Here is a 21,126-nt window from a genome sequence, read left to right on the forward strand (position 1 = left end):
TGGATGAAGTATGCTGCTTTTGAGAAAATAACACCTTACCTAAAATGTTGATTAGTATTGCTTTCTCTCTCTTTCTTTCTCTCACTCTCACCTTCTCTTTGTGTATGTATGTATGTCTTATTTCTCTCTCGTTTTTCTTTATACAGATATTCAAATGTTTATAAATAAAAGCTATAGAATGTTATGATTAAGTTCCAACTACTTTATTTTGCCATCTTTACATTGCTTTTTATTGATGAATTGGGAAGTGAAACTAGTTTCAGTCAAATAATTCGATGTTGTCCTAAAAATTCTCAAAGAAGAAAGTTTGAAAAATAACTTCTAACAGTGTTCAACTGAGGACACTTTGGATATATTTGCTTTTTTTTTTTTTTAACTCTAGGAAACTTGTGTTGCTTTTATCTGAATTCGTTAAATCTGAATTTTATCTTTTATTTAATAACATGTGTTTTTCACCCTGTATTTGATTTGGACTTCTTATCAATCTTTTGACACTTTCTAAGGAAATTATTTGACACTTAAAAAAATTATGTACACTTAATTCTGTTGCATGAATTTAGGCACATACCTGTGTTTTGAATATGGACTCAGTCACTTGCTAGCTGTATGACATTTGGGAAGTGACTTAATATCTTTACATCTTTAAAAATTTAATTTCTTGAAAATAGATAATAACATTTATTCTGCAGTTGGAATACATTATGATAAACAACAGAATCATTTTAAAATGCTTACCACACTTTGTGTCATATATAGCAAGCCAATAAATCATTGTAGCTATAAATATAGGTTAAGGCACTTCAAACCTTGCAGGCAGAGATCATCTAAATCCTTACAAAATTCTGAATCCATTGTGACTGAAATAGTCTTTATATTTAAATTAAATAATCAGCTGTTTATTGGGTATTTATGTGCTCACCATCTTTCAAGGATTCAGAGAAATAAACTGTACTGAACAATAAATCTGAGAGGCTGATTTTTATTAAGAGTGGCTAAGAGTTTCCATGTAGCTTTAGTTTATTAAAACATATGGAAATATTTGACTTAAATTTTATTGGAATATACTAGACTTAGCCAGCATCTGAAAAATTCAGAGCAATTCAATTAATCATTGCATAACTTCAGGAAAAAAGTAACCCTCCATGCAATTGAACTATTATTAAAAGTTATAATAAAAGATTTGATTACAAAAATTTCCCCCCATTCTGTAGGTTGCCTGTTCACTCTGATGATAGTTTCTTTTGCTGAGCAGAAACTCTTTAGTTTAATTAGATCCCATTTGTCAATTTTGACTTTTGTTGCCATTGCTTTTGGTGTTTTAGTCATGAAGTCTTTGCCCATGCCTATGTCCTGAATGCTATTGCCTAGGTTTTCTTCTAGGGATTTTATGGTTTTAGGTCTTACTTTAAGTCTTTAATCCATGTTGAGTTAATTTTTGTATAAGGTGTAAGGAAGGGGCCCAGTTTCAGTTTTTTGCATATGGTAGCCAGTTTTCCCAACACCATTTATTAAACAGGGAATCTTTTCCCCATAGCTTGTTTTTGTCAGGTCTGTCAAAGATCAGATGGTTGTAGATGTGTGGTGTTATTTCTGAGGCCTCTGTTCTATTCCATTGGTCTGTATATCTGTTTTGGTATCAATACCATGCTGTTTTGGTTACAGTAGCCTTGTAGTATGGTTTGAAATTAGGTAGCATGATGCCTCCTGGTTTGTTCTTTTTCTTTAGAATTGTCGTGGTTATACAGGCTCTTTTTTAGTTCCACATGAAATTTAAAGTAGTTTTTTCTAATTCTGTGAAGAAACTCAATGGTAGCTTGATGGGGATAGCATAGAAACAAAACGTGGTACTATGGGCTGTAACAATAAATAAGTTTCCACCACATCAGGGTGTTCCAATACATAATCTATTCCATGATTTTATTCTCTCTTTGAGATATTTTTGTTTCACTCTGTCTTCAAGATAATAAAGCTAGTACAGAATAAGAAACACAAATATACAAGAGTAGCACATAAACAGATTTCACTAACCTTTATTTTCAAGTGACTATTTTGGCCATTTTTTATACTAAATTCACCTGTGTTTTGCTAAATCACTAATTTTGTAACTTTTTTTAAAATCAGAGGCAACATTCAAATTATTCACAACTGGTACTTCACAAATACCCACTTATAAGAACAAGAGCTAAAGATGAACACTAAGTATGCTTGCATTGATGTATAGCAATGCATTCCAGTGTGAACCAGTATGTCTGGTTTATTCCAGGTGATTATGGATTTAGATCCTGCCTATGCCAGCCTCGCTACCCTAGTTGTAGATTGAAAGAATGAATGAGACTTATGATTACAGTACAGTGGAAATACAAATTATATAGCTAAGTTTTTGACAAAATTGTAGCTAAGCAGAAGTAGAAAATCTATAAGAAAAGTATATATAACAGAAGTAGTATACGTATGTTTGGAAAATATGTTAAGAGGCAATTATGCAAGCTTTAGAACACTTTACTAGATTGTCAGGAAGCCAGGATTATACGCTGTCTAAACAAGCCCTCACACAAATCCTTCAAAACCATGATATATCTGAATATATGTGAAGCTGTTCTCTGCTATATTCAAACCTTTTATTATTATTATTATTTTAAGACAGAGTCTCACTCTGTCGCCCAGAGTGGAGTGCAGTGGCATGATCTCAGCTCACTGCAACCTTTGCTTCCCAGATTCAAGTGATTCTTCTGCCTCATCCTCCCGAGTAGCTGGGACTACAGGCATGCACCACCAGCCCCGGCTAATATTTTGTATTTTTAGTAGAGATGGGGTTTCACCATGTTGGTCAGGCTGGCCTCATACTCCTGACCTCAAATGATCCACTGGCCTTGGCCTCCCAAAGTGCTAGGATTATAGGCATGAGCCACTGTGCCTGGCCACCTTTTGTTATTTTTTTCAAACCGTTTTTATTAGTTTTTTAAATTATATTTTAAGTTCTGGGATACATGTGCAGAAAGTGCAGGTTTATACATGTGCCGTGGTGGTTTGCTGCACCCATCAACCTGTCATCTATGTTAGGTATTTCTCCTAATGCTATGCCTTCCCTAGCTCCCCACCCCCTGACAAGCCCCGGTGTGTGATGTTTCCTTCCCTGTGTCCAGCAATATCTGATGTATTGCTTACTGAACCTGTACAGAGTTTGTATTTTGAGTATAAATAAGTTTTGCCTGCTAAAACAAAACATCAACAATCTTCAGAGCAATATAACAGAACCCAGATTCCCTACAACTTATATCTATAATATTCAGGATACAATCTAAGTGACATATAAGGATCAGGAAAAAATGATTTCTTAGCAAGGCAAAAGACAATCAATAGGTATACACTCTAGGATAAACCATTGTTAGAATTATCAGATGAGGACTTTGGACTTTTAAAACAATTATTATTTCTATGCTCAGTGAGATAACAAAAAATGTGCTTGTATTGAATAAAATATGGTAAGGTTTGTGAGTAAAATGAAAATATAAATGAAAAACAAATTTTAGAACTGAAAAATAAAATATCTACATTTAGAATTTGCTACATAGGCTTAGTGCATGGCAGAGAAGACAGAAGAAAGAAACAGTGACTTTTAAAAGTTCATTTTTCAAATTTCAAAGTTGGAAATTATTCAATTTGAAAAAAGTAAGAGGAAAAAGATGTTTTAAATGAGTAGAATGTTAGGGACATGTGGGATAATTTTATATGAGCAAACATAAGGGCAATTTGAGTCTCAGAAGGAGAGAAAAGAGAGAGAATGGGAAAGAAAAAGAATTTGAAGAAATAATGACTGAACAGTCTCCAAATATTGCCAAACATATAAATAGACAGATTCAAGAAATTCAGCAAACCTAAAACAGGATAAATTTCATGAAAAGAATGCCTAGGCACATATTATAGTCAAACTGCTAAGAGGCAAAGATAAAATTAAAGAAAAATGGCAAATTACATTTAGGAGAACAAGTTGAATTACAATAGACTATTCCTCGGAAACTATGGAGGCCAGAAAACAATGGAATAATTCATTTAAAGTACCAAAAAGAAAGAAAAAGTCAACACAGAATACTACATCCTGTGAACATGAACTTCAAGAATGAAGATGAAATAAAATTATTTTCAGATAATAGAAAACAACAGGAATGTGTCACTAATGGAGCCGCGTTATAAGGGATGCTAAATAAATTTCTTTAGAGCTTTCATTGAGGTAGTTTCAAAAATATTATTTTGTTATTTTTTTATTTTATTAATTTTTAGATAAATAAATCTAAATATTTATTGAAAGGGAATGATATAGTGAAATCAGACTTTTAGGAAAGAATAAAATGATAAATATCTGGGAAAATATAGAAGACCATTTTTCTTAATTTATTTAAATTGTGCATTTGACCATTTGAAACAAAAATTACAACACCATCTCATGGGGCTTATATGTAGAGAGGTATAATACATGTGACAATAATAACATAAAGACCAGTTAATGTTAGTAAATGGACTTATGCTGTTGCAGGATTTTTACATGTTACACAAAGTTGTACAATAGACAGAAAATTAAAGATGTATGTTGTAATCTCCAAACAACCACTAAAAAGATTAACCATAATAGCTAAACATTGTTGAAGTTTACCCATTTATCAAAAGATAAATTTAAATTGATCATTTAGCAGTGGATAAATTAAAATTAATTTAAAAAATAAATAATACAAAGAATACCTCAAGCAGAAAAGTTTTTGGGAAGGGAAAAAAACAAAGATGATAATCAGAAAACAAATAATAAGATGCTAGACCCAAATCCAACTAAATTAATAATTACATTAAATGTTAAAGGACTAAACATTCTACTTAAAAGGAAAAGGTTATTAGAATTGATAAAAAGGCAAGCCTTAACTGCAATTGTACAAGAGATACACTTTAAATATAAATACACTAAAAGGTTCGAAGTAAAAGTACGTAAGATGTACCAAACAGCAGGAATAAGTAGAATGCAGTGGTGATATTAATATTAGTTAAAATGAACTGCAAGAAAAAGGATGTTGTGAAAGAGAAAGGAGATTTTCCAATAATAAGAGTGTCATCAGAAAGATACAACAATCATAAGTAAGTATTAGGTAACTATAGACTTCCAAAATTTAAAATGTAAAAATTGATAGGAGAAAAAGGAGAAATATATATTTTCACAATCATAGGCGGTTTTAACATTCTTGCCTTAGCAATTGATAGAAAACCTGGGCAAAAATATCAGTAAGAACCTAAGAGGATTTGAACAACATCAACCACTTTGCCTTAATTAATATTTATAGAACACCACGCAACAACTGAAATATACATATTCTTTTCAAGTACACATGCTGGGACATTTTAAAATAAGTTTTAATAATTTAAAAATATCATAAGCTTTAAGAGTATGTTCTTTGACCTTAATGGATTTAAATTAGATATCAATAAGAATAAGATATCTAGGAAAATCTCATACATTTGAAAATTAACACTCTTCTAAATAATTTGTGGATCAAAAAGTAATCAGAGGAAACTAGGAAACATTTCAAATTTATCAAGAATGAAAATGCAATATATTAAAAATGTGTGCAATACTATTAAATAGCGCCTAGAGGAAATTTACAGCTATAAATGTTCATAGCAGGAAAGAAAAAAGTTCCAAACCCAATGACTTCAGGAAGCTAGAACAAAACAGTAATGTAAATTCAAAGTAGATAGAAGAAATTAGTAATGATAAGAGGAAAAATCAATAAAATAGAAAAAATAAACAGAAAAAAATTAACAGAGCTAAAGCTGTTCTTTGAAAAGAGCAACATGATTGACAGCCTTCTATCTAGACTGGTCAATAAAAAGGAGAAAACACAAAATACCAATATTAGATCCTACAGATGTGAAATACATAAGAAAATGTTACAAACAACTTTATCTCAATAAATTTGACAATTTTGATGAAGTGGATAAATTCCTTGCAAAATACAACTTACCAAAACTCACATAAGATGAAACAAAGTCTGAACAATCCTATGTCTGTTAAAAAAAATTGACTTTGTCATCAAAAATATTCCGACAAAGAAATATCCATCTTTGGATAGTTTAACTGGTGAATTCTATCAAATATGCAAAGAACAGATAATAACAATCTTATGCAAGTTTGTTTAGAGAAGGAAGAAATACTATGCAAAATACCCTGGCAAAAAAATTCATAAAAGGAATATTAAAGACTAAGGTATTTTATGAACATAGTTATAATAATTTTCAGTAAAATATTAACTAATTGAATATAACAATATACTAAAAAGATAATATATCATGTGTTATAGTTAATTTTATGTGTCAGCTCACCTGGGCCTCAGTGTGCACAGATATTTGGTCAAGCATTATTCTGTTGTTTCTGTGAGGGCATTTTTGGATGGGATTAACATATAAGAGGGTAGACTGAGTAAAGCAGATTGCCCTTCCTAACATGAGTGGACCTCATTCAACCAGTTGAAGGCCTAACTAGAACTAAAAGGCTGACCCCCTCCCAAGTAAGAGAATTCTTTCTGCCTGTCTTTGAACAAGAACAGTGACTCTTCCTGGTTCTTGAGCTGTCAGCCTTCAAGTTGGAAGTACAATTTTGGGTGTCCTGGATCTCCAGCTTGCTGATTTATCCTGCAGATCTTGGGACTTGTCAGCCTGCATGATTATATGAGTCACTTCCTTATAATAAATCTCTTTCTTTATATGTATATATCCTATTGGTTTCTCTGGAGAATCCTGACTCATATATTGGGCTTATCCAAGGAATGCAAGATTAATTCTGCATTCAAAAATTAATTAAAAGAATTCACCATATTTAAAAACAAACAGAAAATCATACAGTCATCTTAATAGATACATAACAAGCATTTGTTGACAAAATTCAACACTCATTCATGATAAAAACTCTCAGCAAGCCAGAAACAGAAGGGAGCTTCCTCAACTGGATAAAGGGCGTATGTGAAAAACCTATAACTAACATCAAGCTTGATGGTGAAATATTGAATGTTTTTTCCCTAAGACTGGGAGCAAGACAAAGATTCTTGATCTTACATTCATCAACATTGTTAAGATGTTAATAACAAATGACATGATTGTCTAGGTAGAAAATCCTAAGGATCTGTAAAGGAGCTACTGGAACTGATAATGAATTTTGCAAGGTCATAGATACAAGGTTAGTGTAAAAAACATTATACATATACGTATATGCATATATACATATATCTGTATAGAGAGAGAGAGAGAGGGAAAGAGAGACTAGCAGCAAACCATTGGAAAATAAAGTAAAATAATTTTTTACAACAGCACAAAACATATAAAATAGTAGTAACTTTCAAAAACAAGTGCAACTCATGTTCACTAAAGATTACATAGCATTGCTGATTATAGAGGACCTAAATACATTGGGAGATATACTGTCATCCTGTAGTGGAACACTCGGTATTATAAAGGTGTCAAATTTTCCAAAATTTATTTATTGTTTCAATACAATTCTAATCAAAATTCCAGCAGAATTATGTTGGAAATCGCGATGATTATTATAAACTTTATATAGAAATGCAAAATAATACTTTTTAAATGAAGAACAAAGTTAGAGAACTCATATTTCTTGATTCAAAGCATGCTTAAGTTACAGTATTCAAGGCAGCATTTCACTGGTGAAAGATGGACATATCTATGGGACAGAATTCAGAGTTTCGAAATTGACTCATCAATTGATTTATGACATAGGTGCCAAATTAATTCAATGGGGAAAAGAAAATATTTTCAACACATGGTTTTGGAACAACGGGAAAAAATAACTTTGACCCTTATCACATACCATATTCAAAAAATAGCTCAAAATTGGTTATAAACGTAAACGTAAAAGCTAAAATGGCAAGAATTCCAGAGGAAAACAGTTAAGTCCTTGGAAGTAGATGGAGGTTTCTCAGATAGGACAGAAAAAGCATGAAGCATTTTTTGAATGATAAATTGAACTTCATAAAAATTAAAACCTTTCACTCTTTGGAAGACACCGTTAAAAAAAAAAGCAAGCCAAGAAATTGGAGAAATTATTCACAACACTTACGTTTTACGTATGTTTTGAATCCAAAATGTGTAAGGTACTTTTATAATTCAATAATAAGAAAACGATTCAATTTTTTAATGAGAAAGGTTTGAAACAGACATTTCCCTAAAAATTGTATACAAATGGAATATAAGTACATGAAAATGTGCCTGACGTAATTAGTCATTCAAAGAAATGTAGATTAAAACCACAATGAGATACCACTACATATCCATCAGAAGAATGGCTGAAATTAAAGACTGATCAGAGTAGGCAAAGAAAAACTGAAAATGTTAGACACTAGTGGTCACATGTGAAGTGATACAACCACTTTGAAAAATATTTGGCAGTTTCTTTTCTTTTTTCTTTTTTTTCCAAGATGGAGTCTCGCTCTGTCACCCAGGCTAGAGTGCAGTGGCGTGATCTCACCTCATTGCAACTTCCGCCTCCTGGGTTCAAGCAATTCTCCTGTCTCAGCCTCCTGAGTAGCTGGAACTACAGGCACACGCCACAACACCCAGCTAATTTTTGTATTTTTAGTAGAGATGGGGTTTCACCATGTTGGTCAGGCTGGTCTCAAACTCCTGACCTCAAGTGATCCACCCACCTCGGCCTCCTAGAGTGTTGGGATTACAGGCGTGAGCCACCACGCCAGGCTGGCAGTTTCTTATAAACACTCAGCTATCTTATAAACCAGTCACTCTGCTTCTAGGTATTCACCCCAGATAAATGAAAACATATGTGTCTACACAAAGATTTATGTATGAATACCCATAGTAGCTTTATTCACAATAGTCCCAAACTAGAATCTGATAGCTCGAATGTCTGCTAGCTGGTAAATGGATTACAAATTGTGGTATGCTGATATGATAGAATACCACTCTGCAACAAGAGAAAATGAACTATTGATGAACCACTATATAGATGAATTGTAAATCATTATGCTGAGTAAAGAAAGAGTACATTTTGTATTTTATATCTGTGTGTATGTGTCTATGTATATACATAGAAACATGTGTGTATATATCTAGTATCTATATTAATATATAATGTGTATGTCTGTATATAATATATGTATTATCCATTATATTTTAAAATAATTTCTGTATATATGCATGTATATGTATATATACACACACATATTTAATATGTGGTACATATGTGTGTATATATGCATATCTACACGTATATATATAATAAATATGTGTATGTATGTATTAAATATGTGTGTATATAATATATAAATATTGAAATATATGTTAAATATTTGAAATATATTATATATTATATACTAAACATATATGTGTATACTTTATATACATATGTATAAAACTAGAAAAATCAAACTGTTTTAGATAGACATGAGCCAGATCAAACTTTGCCTGGGACTAGATTTGAGGGTGATGGAAATATTTGGTATCATGATTACAGTGGTATTTTCAAAAACTTATTCAACTGTTAAACTCCTTACATTCTGCAATTTATGTAAATTTTCAGCAGTTTATTCTATGTAAATTATACTTCAATAAAGTTGTTAGAGACAGTAAAAGGATCAGTGATTGGCAGGGGTGAGGGAAAAGACAGAGGGGTGAATCGAAGGAGCACAGGGGATTTTAGAGTGCTGAATCTGTTCTGTAAGGATACTGTGATGGTGGATACACGGCATTACGCATTTGTCAAAACTGGTAGAAGTGTGCAATGTGCCCGGTGAACCTTAAGGTAGACTAAGGACTGTAGTTAACATAATGTATCAATATTGGTTCACTAGTTGTAACAAATGCACCACATTAACACAAGACTTTAAAAATAAGGAAACTGTGCAGGAAGAGAGGTAACATGGGAACTAGCTATACTATAAGCTTAATTTTTCTGTCAGCCTAAAACTCTATTAAAAAATCAAGCTGTTTTTAAAAAGATGGACTACCTGTATCCAACGTGAAATATGATTATCAATTTACTTCCTAGGATTATTTTTAAGTTAATTCTTTCTTAAAACTCTGATTCATTTGGAGAAAAGAGCATTTTAACACAATTTTCAGTTTCATTGAATTTTTTCCTGTGAGTTAATTTTCCAAATGATATGTGTATTCCATGTATCATATTCCTCATAAATGATTTCCTTAATCCTTAGCTTTCATTTATTCCAAATAAAAAGCTCACCTTAAAGACCCAAATTAGATGAGAAATGTCAGAAATAGTTAACTGATTTTGATTACCAGTGGCAAAAACAAACAAACAAAAAAACTGATTTTTGTTTTCCATTTTTGACTTCCATCCTTTTTCCTCCATGGTTGTCTCTAAAAGGGAGTTTCGAACCTTGGTAATTGAAATGGTGATGGCCACGGATATGTCTTGTCACTTCCAACAAATCAAAGCAATGAAGACTGCTCTGCAGCAGCCAGAAGCGTAAGTGTGCTTGCAGCTTGTGCTTGTGTTTGTATAGGTGTTTAAATGGGTCCTTGTCCATGTGGCTATCCCTTTAAAGAGCATCTCCTTTAACACAACTTTATAGAGTGTTCTCATGCAATGGCGATGTTTGAAGGAGAAAGCATAAAAGTTGTACCTATCACAATGAGGTATGTTCTCATCAGGGTTGAAAAAATAATAGAGGCAGTATCAGTTGTCCTCAATGAGAATTTAAAATAATTCCCTGTGGGAAACTAAATTATCAGAGATCCCCAATGCAGAGGCAACACATAAAAGTCAGTGACTCTTGGATTCTTGCTGTCTTTTTGAAGGATGCAGTCATCCCAGAAATGGATTTGAGTCCAGAGAGTCCAATTCTGTAAATATGGAGACCAAGTTAATGAGTATCCCAGTTGTAGGATGAAATGATGTCTTTTCCTCAATTTAGCTGAAGTGGGGTTTGAGATGGAAGAACAACAGAAATTAAAAACTTAATAATTTTTTAAAAACTCTTATTGAAGTTCTGAAGAGTGTGGTCATCATGTGTTTGGGTGCTTTTGGTTTACAGCATTGAAAAGCCAAAAGCCTTATCCCTTATGCTGCATACGGCAGATATTAGCCATCCAGCAAAAGCGTGGGACCTCCATCATCGCTGGACAATGTCACTCCTGGAGGAGTTCTTCAGACAGGTACCTTGTTGCTCTCTCTCCATCAGGGCTGTCATCATTGGATATTTGATGAATTTTGTATCTCAGCAATGTTAGGGTAAGGACTATTGAGATTATAGTAATTTTGGAGAGGGGAGGGGGACTCCACAGATTATTTTGCATCTTGGTCATGTGATGTTTGAGTCTCACCTAAATACTGATGTTTATGACATTATGGTATTTCTATCCTATGCATTTCTGTTTGGGGAAAAAAAGTGTTTCCTTGTGGCAGTCTTTTGTCAAAATGTCATTTGAGGGGTTCTTTTACTTTTTTTTCTAGTAGCTCGACAAAATGACAGTTACTTTGGCATCACCCTGTAGGATTAAGATGTTAATCTTGAACTCATGTCTCTATTATAATTGGTTGGGTTGTTTCTTTCTAGTGGACAAGTCCATGATGCAAAATTCTAAACCAAATGTGGCAATTTGGGGTCAGGAAATCACTAGAAACTACTATTCCAATTATATTTAAACTTCACTACATCCTAAGTTCCAGAGTTGTGTTGTCTATAAGAATAGGCAGGATTGGTCTGGTGCGGTGCCTCATGCCTGTAATCCCAGCACTTTGGGAGGCCAAGGCGGGTGGGTCATGAGGTCAGGAGATCGAGACCATCCTTGCCAAGATGGTGAAACCCCATCTCTACTAAAATTACAAAAATTAGCCGGGTGTGGTGGTGGGTGCCTGTAATCCCAGCTACCTGGGAGGCTGAGGCAGGAGAATCGCTTGAACCTGGGAGGCGGAGGTTGCAGAGAGCCGAGATCACACCACTGCAGTCCAGCCTGGTGACAGAGTGAGACTCTGTCTCAAAAAAAGAATAGGCAGGATCTTTAATTATTATAAATTGTTTAAAAACAAATTTTAAAACTGCATAGAACTAGAGAAACAGAAAGGGAAATAAATTCTTGGCACCAAGGCCAAAATGTTTCCAATTCAGGCACATGTGCTAACCTTATCTCTAGAGGTGCTGCCATTCAAACATCTGCCTCCAGACATGCAGGCCTGAGATTGAAGGCATGATACATACATTTGGGGACTTAAATTATAATTAATTCAAGTTAATATAGTTAATTCAGTTAATTCTTGCTAATTCAAGAAAGAAGTTCAACAGCATGGATTCAGAGACTTCTGATTCCATAAAACACTACTTAATAACACGAGTCACAACTTCATCCTGCAAACTGACAAGAGATGGGCTCTTTTGCTATTTATTTAGAGTTCTGAAAGACAATTGCTCTTGTGATAATTCTTACTCTTATATTTCGAGTTTGAATGGAGAAATTGTAGAAGGCACCTGTGTGTGTGTGTGTGTTTTCCTTCTGAAGCTGTGCATACTATCTAGTAATGAAGTGGGGCTAGAGTTAACAGCACATTAAACAAATGCCAGAAGACCCTTTATTGGAGTTTATTTCAACTGATTTATGGCCTGAGTCTAATCAAATTGCTTCTCTAATTCCCTATGGTCTTATCTATGATTTATGTTGGGAGGGTGGGGGGAGGGAGGGATTTAGGATAAGGTTGGACCAGATGTTTTCTTAAGACCCTTTCGTTAGGAAATGCAAGGCATTTGCTTCACTCTGTCTATGGTGCACATGCACACATGCACATACACACGCCACAGCACCCTCGAGCTGTTATATGTGTATGTCAACAGGTACCCTATTTAGTTTATGGTTAATTCTCTTTGCAGAGTCATTGCTCAGCCTCCCAGAGTAGTTCTCAAAGGGGACTCAATGGTGTGGGAGGAACTAGAACTATACAGGTGACTCTGGAAAATCATCCTTCACCAAGGGTTTCTTTTGAGCTATTTTTCCAAAGGCTGTTTTTCTAATAGTAGTAGGAGGATGTTCTCCAAATCTCCACTCCCCCTATCATGCTTTCTTTGATAATACTTTTGCAATATTACCCTGTATTAGTCTGTTCTCATGCTGCTAATAAAGACATACTCAAGACTCAGTAATTTATAAAGGAAAGAGGTTTAATTGACTCACAGTTCCACATGGCTGGGGAGGTCTCACAATCATGGCAGAAGAGTAAAGGGACGTCTTACCCAGTGGCCAGCAAAGAGAGAGAATGAGATCCAAGCAAAAGGGATTTTTCCGTTATAAAACCATCAGATCTCATGAGACTTATTCACTACCACAAGAATGTATGGGGAAAACCGCCCGCAGGATTCCGTTCTCTCTCACCGGCTTCATTTCACAACATGTGGGAATTGTGGGAGCTACAAAATAAGATGAGATTTGGGTGGGGACACAGCCAAACCATATCATTCCACCCTGGCCCCTCCCAAATCTCGTATTCTCACATTTCAAAACCAATCATGCCTTCCCAACAGTCCCTCAAAGTCTTAACTCATTTCCACATTAACTCAAAAGTCCACAGTTCAAAATCTCATCTGAGACAAGACAAGTCCCTTCCGCCTATGAGTCTGTAAAGTCAAAAGCAAGTTAGTTATTTCCTAGATACAATGTGGGTACAGGCATTGGGTAAATACAGCCATTTCAAATGGGAGAAATTGGCCAAATAAGGGGGTTACAGGGCCCATGCAAGTCAAAAATCCAGCATGGCAGTCAAATCTTAAATCTCCAAAATGATCTCCTTTGACTCTATGTCTCACATCCACGTCATGCTGATGTAAGAGGTGGGTTCCCATGGTCTTGGGCAGCTCTGCCTCTGTGGCTTTGCAGGGTACGGCCTCTATCCTGACTGCTTTCATGGGCTGGCAATGAGTGTCTGCTGCTTTTCCAGGCACATGGTGCAAGCTGTCAGTGGATTTACCATTCTGGGGTCTGGAGCACGGTGGCCTTCTTCTCACAGCTCCACTAGGCAGCACCCCAGTAGGGACTCTGGATGGGGGTTTCAATCCCACTTTTTGCTTCCACACTACCCTAGCAGAGGTTGTCCATGAGGGCCCTGCCCCAGCAGCAAATTTCTGCCTGGACATCCAGGTGGTTTCATACATCCTTTGAAATCTAGGCGGAGGTTCCCAAACCTCAATTCTTGACTTCTGTGCATCCACAGACTCAACACTCTGCAGAAATCTCCTAGGCTTAGGGCTTGCACCTTCTGAAGCCATGGCCTGAGCTGTACCTAGCCCCTTTTAGCCATGACTAGCATGTCTGGGATGCAGGGCACCAAGTCACTGGGCTGCACACAGCCATTTTTTCCTCCTAGGCCTGTTGGTCTGTGATGTGATGGGCTTCCAGGAAGGTTTCTGACATGCCCTGGAGACATTTTCCCCATCGTCTTGTCTCCTTGTTACTTCTGCAAATTTGTGCAGCAGGCTTGAATTTCTGCTTAGAAAATGGGTTTTTCTTTTTGATTGCATCATCAGGCTGCAAATTTTCTGAACTTTTATGTGCTGTTTCCCTTTTAAAACCAAATGCTTTTTTAAAAAAATTATACTTTAAGTTCTAGGGTACATGTGCACAACATGCAGGTTTGTTACATATGTATACATGTGCCATGTTGGTGTGCTGCACCTATTAACTCGTCGTTTACATTAGGTATATCTCCTAATGCTATCCCTCCCCCCTCCCCCTCCCCACAATAGAACCTGGTGTGTGATGTTCCCCTTCCCGAGTCCAGGTGATCTCATTGTTCAGTTCCCACCTATGAGTGAGAACATGAGGTGTTTGGTTTTCTGTTATTGAGATAGTTTGCTGAGAATGATGGTTTCCAGCTGCATCCATGTCCCTACAAAGGACACAAACTCATCCTTTTTTATGGCTGCATAGTATTCCATGGTGTATATGTGCCACATTTTCTTAATCCAATCTGTCACTGATGGACATTTGGGTTGATTCCAAGTCTTTGCTATTCTGAATAGTGCCACAATAAACATACGTGTGCATGTGTCTTTAAAGCAGCATCACTTATAATCCTTTGGTATAGCCCCAAGTAATGGGATGGCTGGGTCAAATGGTATTTCTAGTTCTAGATCCTTGAGGAATCACCACACTGTTTTCCACAATGATTGAACTAGTTTACAGTCCACCAACAGTGTAAAAGTGTTTCTATTTCTCCACATCCTCTCCAGCACCTGTTGTTTCCTGATTTTTTAATGATTGCCTTTCTAACTGGTGTGAGATGGTATCTCATTGTGGTTTTGATTTGCATTTCTCTGATGGCCAGGGATGATGAGCATTTTTTCATGTGTCTGTTGGCTGTACGAATGTCTTCTGTTGAGAAGTGTTGTTCATATCCTTTGCCCACTTTTTGATGGGGTTGTTTGTTTTTTTCTTGTAAATTTGATTGAGTTCTTTATAGGTTCTGGTTATTAGCCCTTTGTCAGATGAGTAGATTGCAAAAATTTTCTCCCATTCTGTAGGTTGCCTGTTCACTCTGATGGTAGTTTCTTTTGCTGTGCAGAAGTTCTTTAGTTTAATTAGATCCCATTTGCCAATTTTGGCTTTTGTTGCCGTTGCTTTTGGTGTTTTAGACATGAAGTCCTTGCCCATGCCTATGTCCTGAATGGTATTACCTAGGTTTTTTTCTAGGGTTTTTATGGTATTAGGTCTAACATTTAAGTCTCTACTCCATCTTGAATTAATTTTCGTATAAGGGGTAAGGAAAGGATCCAAGCCAAAAGAACAAAGCTGGAGGCATCACGCTACCTGACTTCAAACTATACTACAAGGCTACAGTAACCAAAACAGCATGGTACTGGTACCAAAACAGAGATATAGACCAATGGAACAGAACAGACCCCTCAGAAATAGTACCACACATCTACAGTCATCTGATCTTTGACAAACCTGACAAAAACAAGAAATGGGGATAGGATTCCCTATTTAATAAATGGTGCTGGAAAAATTGGCTAGCCATAAGTAGAAAGCTGAAACTGGATCCTTTCCTTACTCCTTATATAAAACCAAATGCTTTTAACAGCACCCAAGTCACCTCTTGAATGTTTTGCTGCTTAGAAATTGTATCTGCCAGATATCCTAAGTCATTTCCCTCAAGTTCAAAGTTCCACAGACCTCTAGGGCAGGGGTAAAATGTTGCCAGTCTCTTTGCTAAAACACAGCAAGAGTCGTCTTTACTCCAGTTCCCAACTAGTTGCTCATCTCCACCTGAGACCACCTCAGCCTGGATGTCATTGTCCATATTATCAGCATTTTGTTCAAAGTCATTCAACAAGTCTCTAGGAAGTTCCAAACATTCCCACATTTTCTTATCTTCTTCTGAGCTTTCCAAACTGTTCCAACCTCTACCTGTTACCCAGTTCCAAAGTCGCTTTCACATATCAGGTATCTTTACAGCAGCACCACACTCTACCAGTACCAATTTACTGTATTAGTCCATTTTCATGCTATTGATAAAGAATACCCAAGACTGGGTAATTTATAAAGGAAAGAAGTTTAATTGACTCACAGTTCCACATGGCTGGGGAGGCATTACAACTGTGGTGGAAGACAAAGGAAAAACAAAAGGATGTCTTACATGGCAGCCAGCAAAGAGAGAGAATGAGAACCAAGTGAAAGGGGTTTCCCGTTGTAAAGCCATCAGATCTCATGAGACTTATTCACTATCATGAAAACAATATGGAGGAAACTGCCCCCAATTATTCAATTATCTCCCACTGGCTCCCTCCCACAACACATGGGAATTATGGGAGCTACAATTTAAGATGAGATTTGTGGGGGAACACAGCCAAACCATGTCATACCCTCTACAGCTAGGAGTATTTGGTCTATGGCTAAAGGATAGATAATAGCTAACTCATAAGTTTGAGGTATTACAGTGATTCTTTTTCTAATTATGAGGAAGTAAAAATGAATTACTTAAACATATGAACATTTTTTTCCTCATAAAGGAAACTTTGTTTGCACATATATATACTCAAATAAAAATGTGCTGGAGGCAATATGAAAATAACCATATTGAATTTCTTGCCTGTTGGGAAGGGACTGTTAACTCATTGCACTGGAACTATTTTTTTGTAATTATAATTCAGTAAATTATTTTCATTGACTTAATATTTTAACCTAGATGCCATAAGCTATAGTAAGTAACACATGTAAGAGAAATGTTGCCTCAGCTCTTAACTATAAATTTTAAATTGGACAATTCAAATGGGAAATCTCCGTGGCAGTATAGATTGTTTTTAAAAATTACATTTGGAAAGTTGGGTTACATTTTAAAATAAGGGCATAGTCTCAGTACTGATGGACCACACATTCCATGGTTTGCTAAGAGAGTAAGTTACATCTTCGATTTTATAACCATAATTTACAAAATCCAAGCCACTGCCTCAGGGTACTTTTTGATGAAATATTGACTTTAAAGAAGTATAAGTTCACTTCGTTGGTAAATACATCATGTTGTAAAAACTGTGAGGTTCATTTTCTTTGTATTGCTGTACAATTTTATATTTTGCAAACATCTCTTACAGTTCCTTTAATGTGTCTATGGTATTTTTCCTGTTTTTATTTATCACACGTGTTGGTGAGTTTTTCCTTTTTTCTCTATGAAATTATCAGATTTTTTTATTGTTTCTCTTTTTGTTTATAGTGCCTTCACTGGTCTTTTTATTTTTAGTAATTCAATTCTCCTTTGAGCTGCTTCCAGCACAATGTGCATTAATGTGATAGTTCTAGTTTTCTTCTCTTTTCAGTATCTTTCCTGTACTCTGCTAGGTCTCATTCCTCTGAGCCCTTGTTCTTGATAATTTCAGGAGCTTCTTTCTGTTAATAGTGGCACCATTTTTCTGATGAGTGTTCCCCATCTGCTGTTTGAAGTTCTCTATTCCTGCTTTTGCTGCTTATGGTGTAATACTTCCTTCTCCTCCTTTTGCTCTTTTATTTTTCTTATCTCTTCCTTCCTCTTCTTCTTCACCTTTTTCCTCCTCTCCTCCATCTTCTCCATCATCTCTTTGTCCTCCTCCTCCTTGTACTCTTCCTTCTGCCCCTTCTCTTCCTCCTGTCTTTTCTTCTTCACTTTGTTATTATTATTTACCATCTTTGAGTGAAATGTATTCTTTTCAGGCCAACTATTTGCAGATTTGTACCACAGGGCAATCAGAGCAGTAATATTCCAAGCTATCTAGAATTGTCCTTGGTTTATTATGAGGGTCCTATGAAGTGGTGTGTGAGTGTGTGTGTGTGTGTGCGCGCGCACCTTGACTTTTTCCTTACTTTTGTAGGGCCTCTTGCAATTCAATGTCTATTCTCTACCTAGCCTCTTGGCATCTTGCCTCATTCCTCTTTGATATTTACAGCATTTGGCAGCCCTTTCTCATATAGTTTTGATTTGAGATTACAGATTTTCACTTGGATGTGTGATTGCATTTCTTTTTCCTACCCTCCTCATTTTGAGGTGATAATTTCTGAAAGAGCTAAAACTTTACTATGCGATCTTAAATCCAACATCACAATGCCTTTCTCATATGTTATATTTGTGTCTTCCTGCTCTGGGAAAGAAGAATATACATTGCTGTGCTTTGTTCAACCTGATCCTTCTGTTGCTTTCCCAAACATTTCCTTTTTCTTTCTGAGAAGACTCACTTGAGATATTACCTAAATGTCTTTGGAAGCTCTTGCATTGACAGGTGCCATCTTCTCTGAACTTCCAATACAGATGGAGCCCTTGTTTCTTTTGACTGGTTTGCTGCCTACATATAGCTACCCCCAAATGTATAACAACACACATAAATGGAAGTTTTGAACTCACTCATGTAAAGTATAGGACTCATGTTTCTTGATTGGCAGGTGGTTCTATGATAAGCAATGATTTTAGACCATACTCTGCCATCTACCTGGCTTCCAAAGTGCTTGTCTACATCAAACCACTAAACCGGGGAAAGCATGGAGAAGTAGGCATAAGAGATGTTGTAGGCCTGAACTGCTGAACTGTGGTAGAAATGCATCCCTTCTCTTCTTCTGTTATTGAGCACTAACTGGCAGTGATTCTAGGCAATGGAGTCTAGCTGTGTAGACAGGAAATGGAGGAGGAGAAGAATAGGGGTTTGGTGAACAGCTACTTGCCTAATTGCTCTCTTTAGTTTGTCTGTCATAAATGTCTGAGTGACCAAAGGAACTTGAGTGTTTCTAACCAAATTAGTCTTCTCATTTATTCAACAGATATTCATTATCTTCCTTCTGCATGCCAACTACATGACTTTATCAGTTGGAGTTATCCTTAACCCCTACTGCAGGAATGATATTTAATTTTCTGAGCTGTCCCGGAAGAAAAAAATGAGTGATTTTTAAAAATCCTTTGTGTAAATAGAGAATTTTGCCCTCTTTTGAAAATGTTGACCTCTTCAATAAAGAGGAAAGTGTATGAATAATTTTAAGCTATAGCTATAGAGTCATACAGTATGGTGTTATCACTCAAGTTGGATTCATCAGTAGAAGTTTATTCCTCTACATTATTATCAGCACTGTTTTTTTTCCAATTCATAAGTATATCTGCTTTCCAAAGGGAATTCAATTAACTCTGTTTTAAAAATAAGCTTTTATTAGTTGAGTCTACATAGCTCAATTAAATACAAAGCATGTAAATTATGTGTATATTTGGGTATGGACAAGTTCATGGAATTAGAGTTATTTAGTATCAGGTGATTGTTCAGTAATGAAATCCAAATTGGTGTTTATACTTTAATAGTCAAATGGAGAGTGTTCACACCCTCCCCATTAAAATGTACTGACAGAACAATTTGTATCCCTGCTACATGGGAATAAAAAGGGTTTTATTTGTTTTAGCTGAACTATCCCACCAAACCATCTACATCACTAGAATTTATGTTATAAATACACTTCCTTTTCTACATATCACCTAGGTAGAAATCACTCAGGAGGAAATCATTTTTATCATGCCACTTGAGAGAGTAGAGCGTACTTAAATAAAGAAGCCATTTGTCCCCTGGGGTGTCGATATAGGAAGAGGGTGCAGAAGGAACTGAGCCACTTAGGGACTATTCCTGAAACCCTTGGATGTCCCCAGCTCCCACTGTGACCCCACTGTTGAACTTCCTTAGACACACACTCCTTTTCCGTCCTTTCAGTTAATGCTGCATTGAGCCAACATGTGTTCTGTTTGGTAGCATGCCTTAGAAGGAAGAATCATCCAGTTTTGAACCAGGCCTGGTTGCAGGTTGTTACTATCCTTTATTTGCTATTAAATTAATTTATTGACAGTACTTATTACAATCAGAATGTATTAGGTGAACAAATTCACTAAAAGTTTCTCGAATCTTGACCTTAAATATTAGAGCCACCTGTTGGGAAACAACAGTTCATTTTATTTATTTACATGCATTTTTCTCTTTCATCCTTATAACCCTATGAGGTAGAGATTACTATCCCACATTTAACTAAGTGATAAAAACTGAAATGCATGGAAAGAAAATAACTTACCTATGATCTATCTCATATCTGGTAGGAGAAAGAGATTCAAGCACAAGTTAGTAGCTACTATCCTGAGCCAGTAAAATGAATTAGCACAGATTCACTACTATAAGAAGGGTGACATATTTTTTTTTCCTTTCCTCTGGGGGTATGACAAGTATTAAGCCTCAGGCCCAAGTTTTTAGAAAACATCTCCATCATTATTTAGACTTTTCGTAGTACTTATTATGGTGATGCTTTTTGGCAAGATTGAGAATATATTGGTCAGACAATTATGTTTTATTGTTGTCTAACTTCATAGACACAAGCAATTATTTATTCTGACTCTTTTTGGTCCACTTTTCATTATGGACTGACCTCTGAGGTTAAGAACCCAGAAGCACTTGCTCCAAGTGTGTGTGACTTTAAGTAGCACTAGGGGGATCAGTCTGAATCAGTCCAGTTTGAATTTTAGTTTCAAACACTGCTCACATCTGGGAGGAGTTCACTAGCTAGACAAAGACCACAGGCTGACCCAGGATGACTTAGGAAAACACAGAAATTCTGTCTGCAGTACTGGCTGCAGGCCACAAG

The 21,126-nt window shown here is 35.8% G+C and overlaps 1 protein-coding gene across 9 annotated transcripts in view; it reads left to right on the forward strand.

Annotated features, from left to right (window-relative positions):
• PDE1C (phosphodiesterase 1C) overlaps window positions 1-21,126 on the forward strand; it is a 634,171-nt gene that overhangs the window by 452,284 nt on the left and 160,761 nt on the right. For all 9 annotated transcript variants that reach the window (XM_073008991.1, XM_007981671.3, XM_007981674.3 and 6 more), the window contains 2 exons: window positions 10,391-10,492; window positions 11,061-11,181. In XM_073008991.1, the coding sequence (XP_072865092.1) occupies window positions 10,391-10,492; window positions 11,061-11,181 (223 nt within the window). The remainder of the gene's footprint in view (window positions 1-10,390; window positions 10,493-11,060; window positions 11,182-21,126) is intronic.

Source organism: Chlorocebus sabaeus, chromosome 21 (genome assembly GCF_047675955.1).
Source record: "Chlorocebus sabaeus isolate Y175 chromosome 21, mChlSab1.0.hap1, whole genome shotgun sequence".
Classification (NCBI taxonomy): domain Eukaryota; kingdom Metazoa; phylum Chordata; class Mammalia; order Primates; family Cercopithecidae; genus Chlorocebus; species Chlorocebus sabaeus.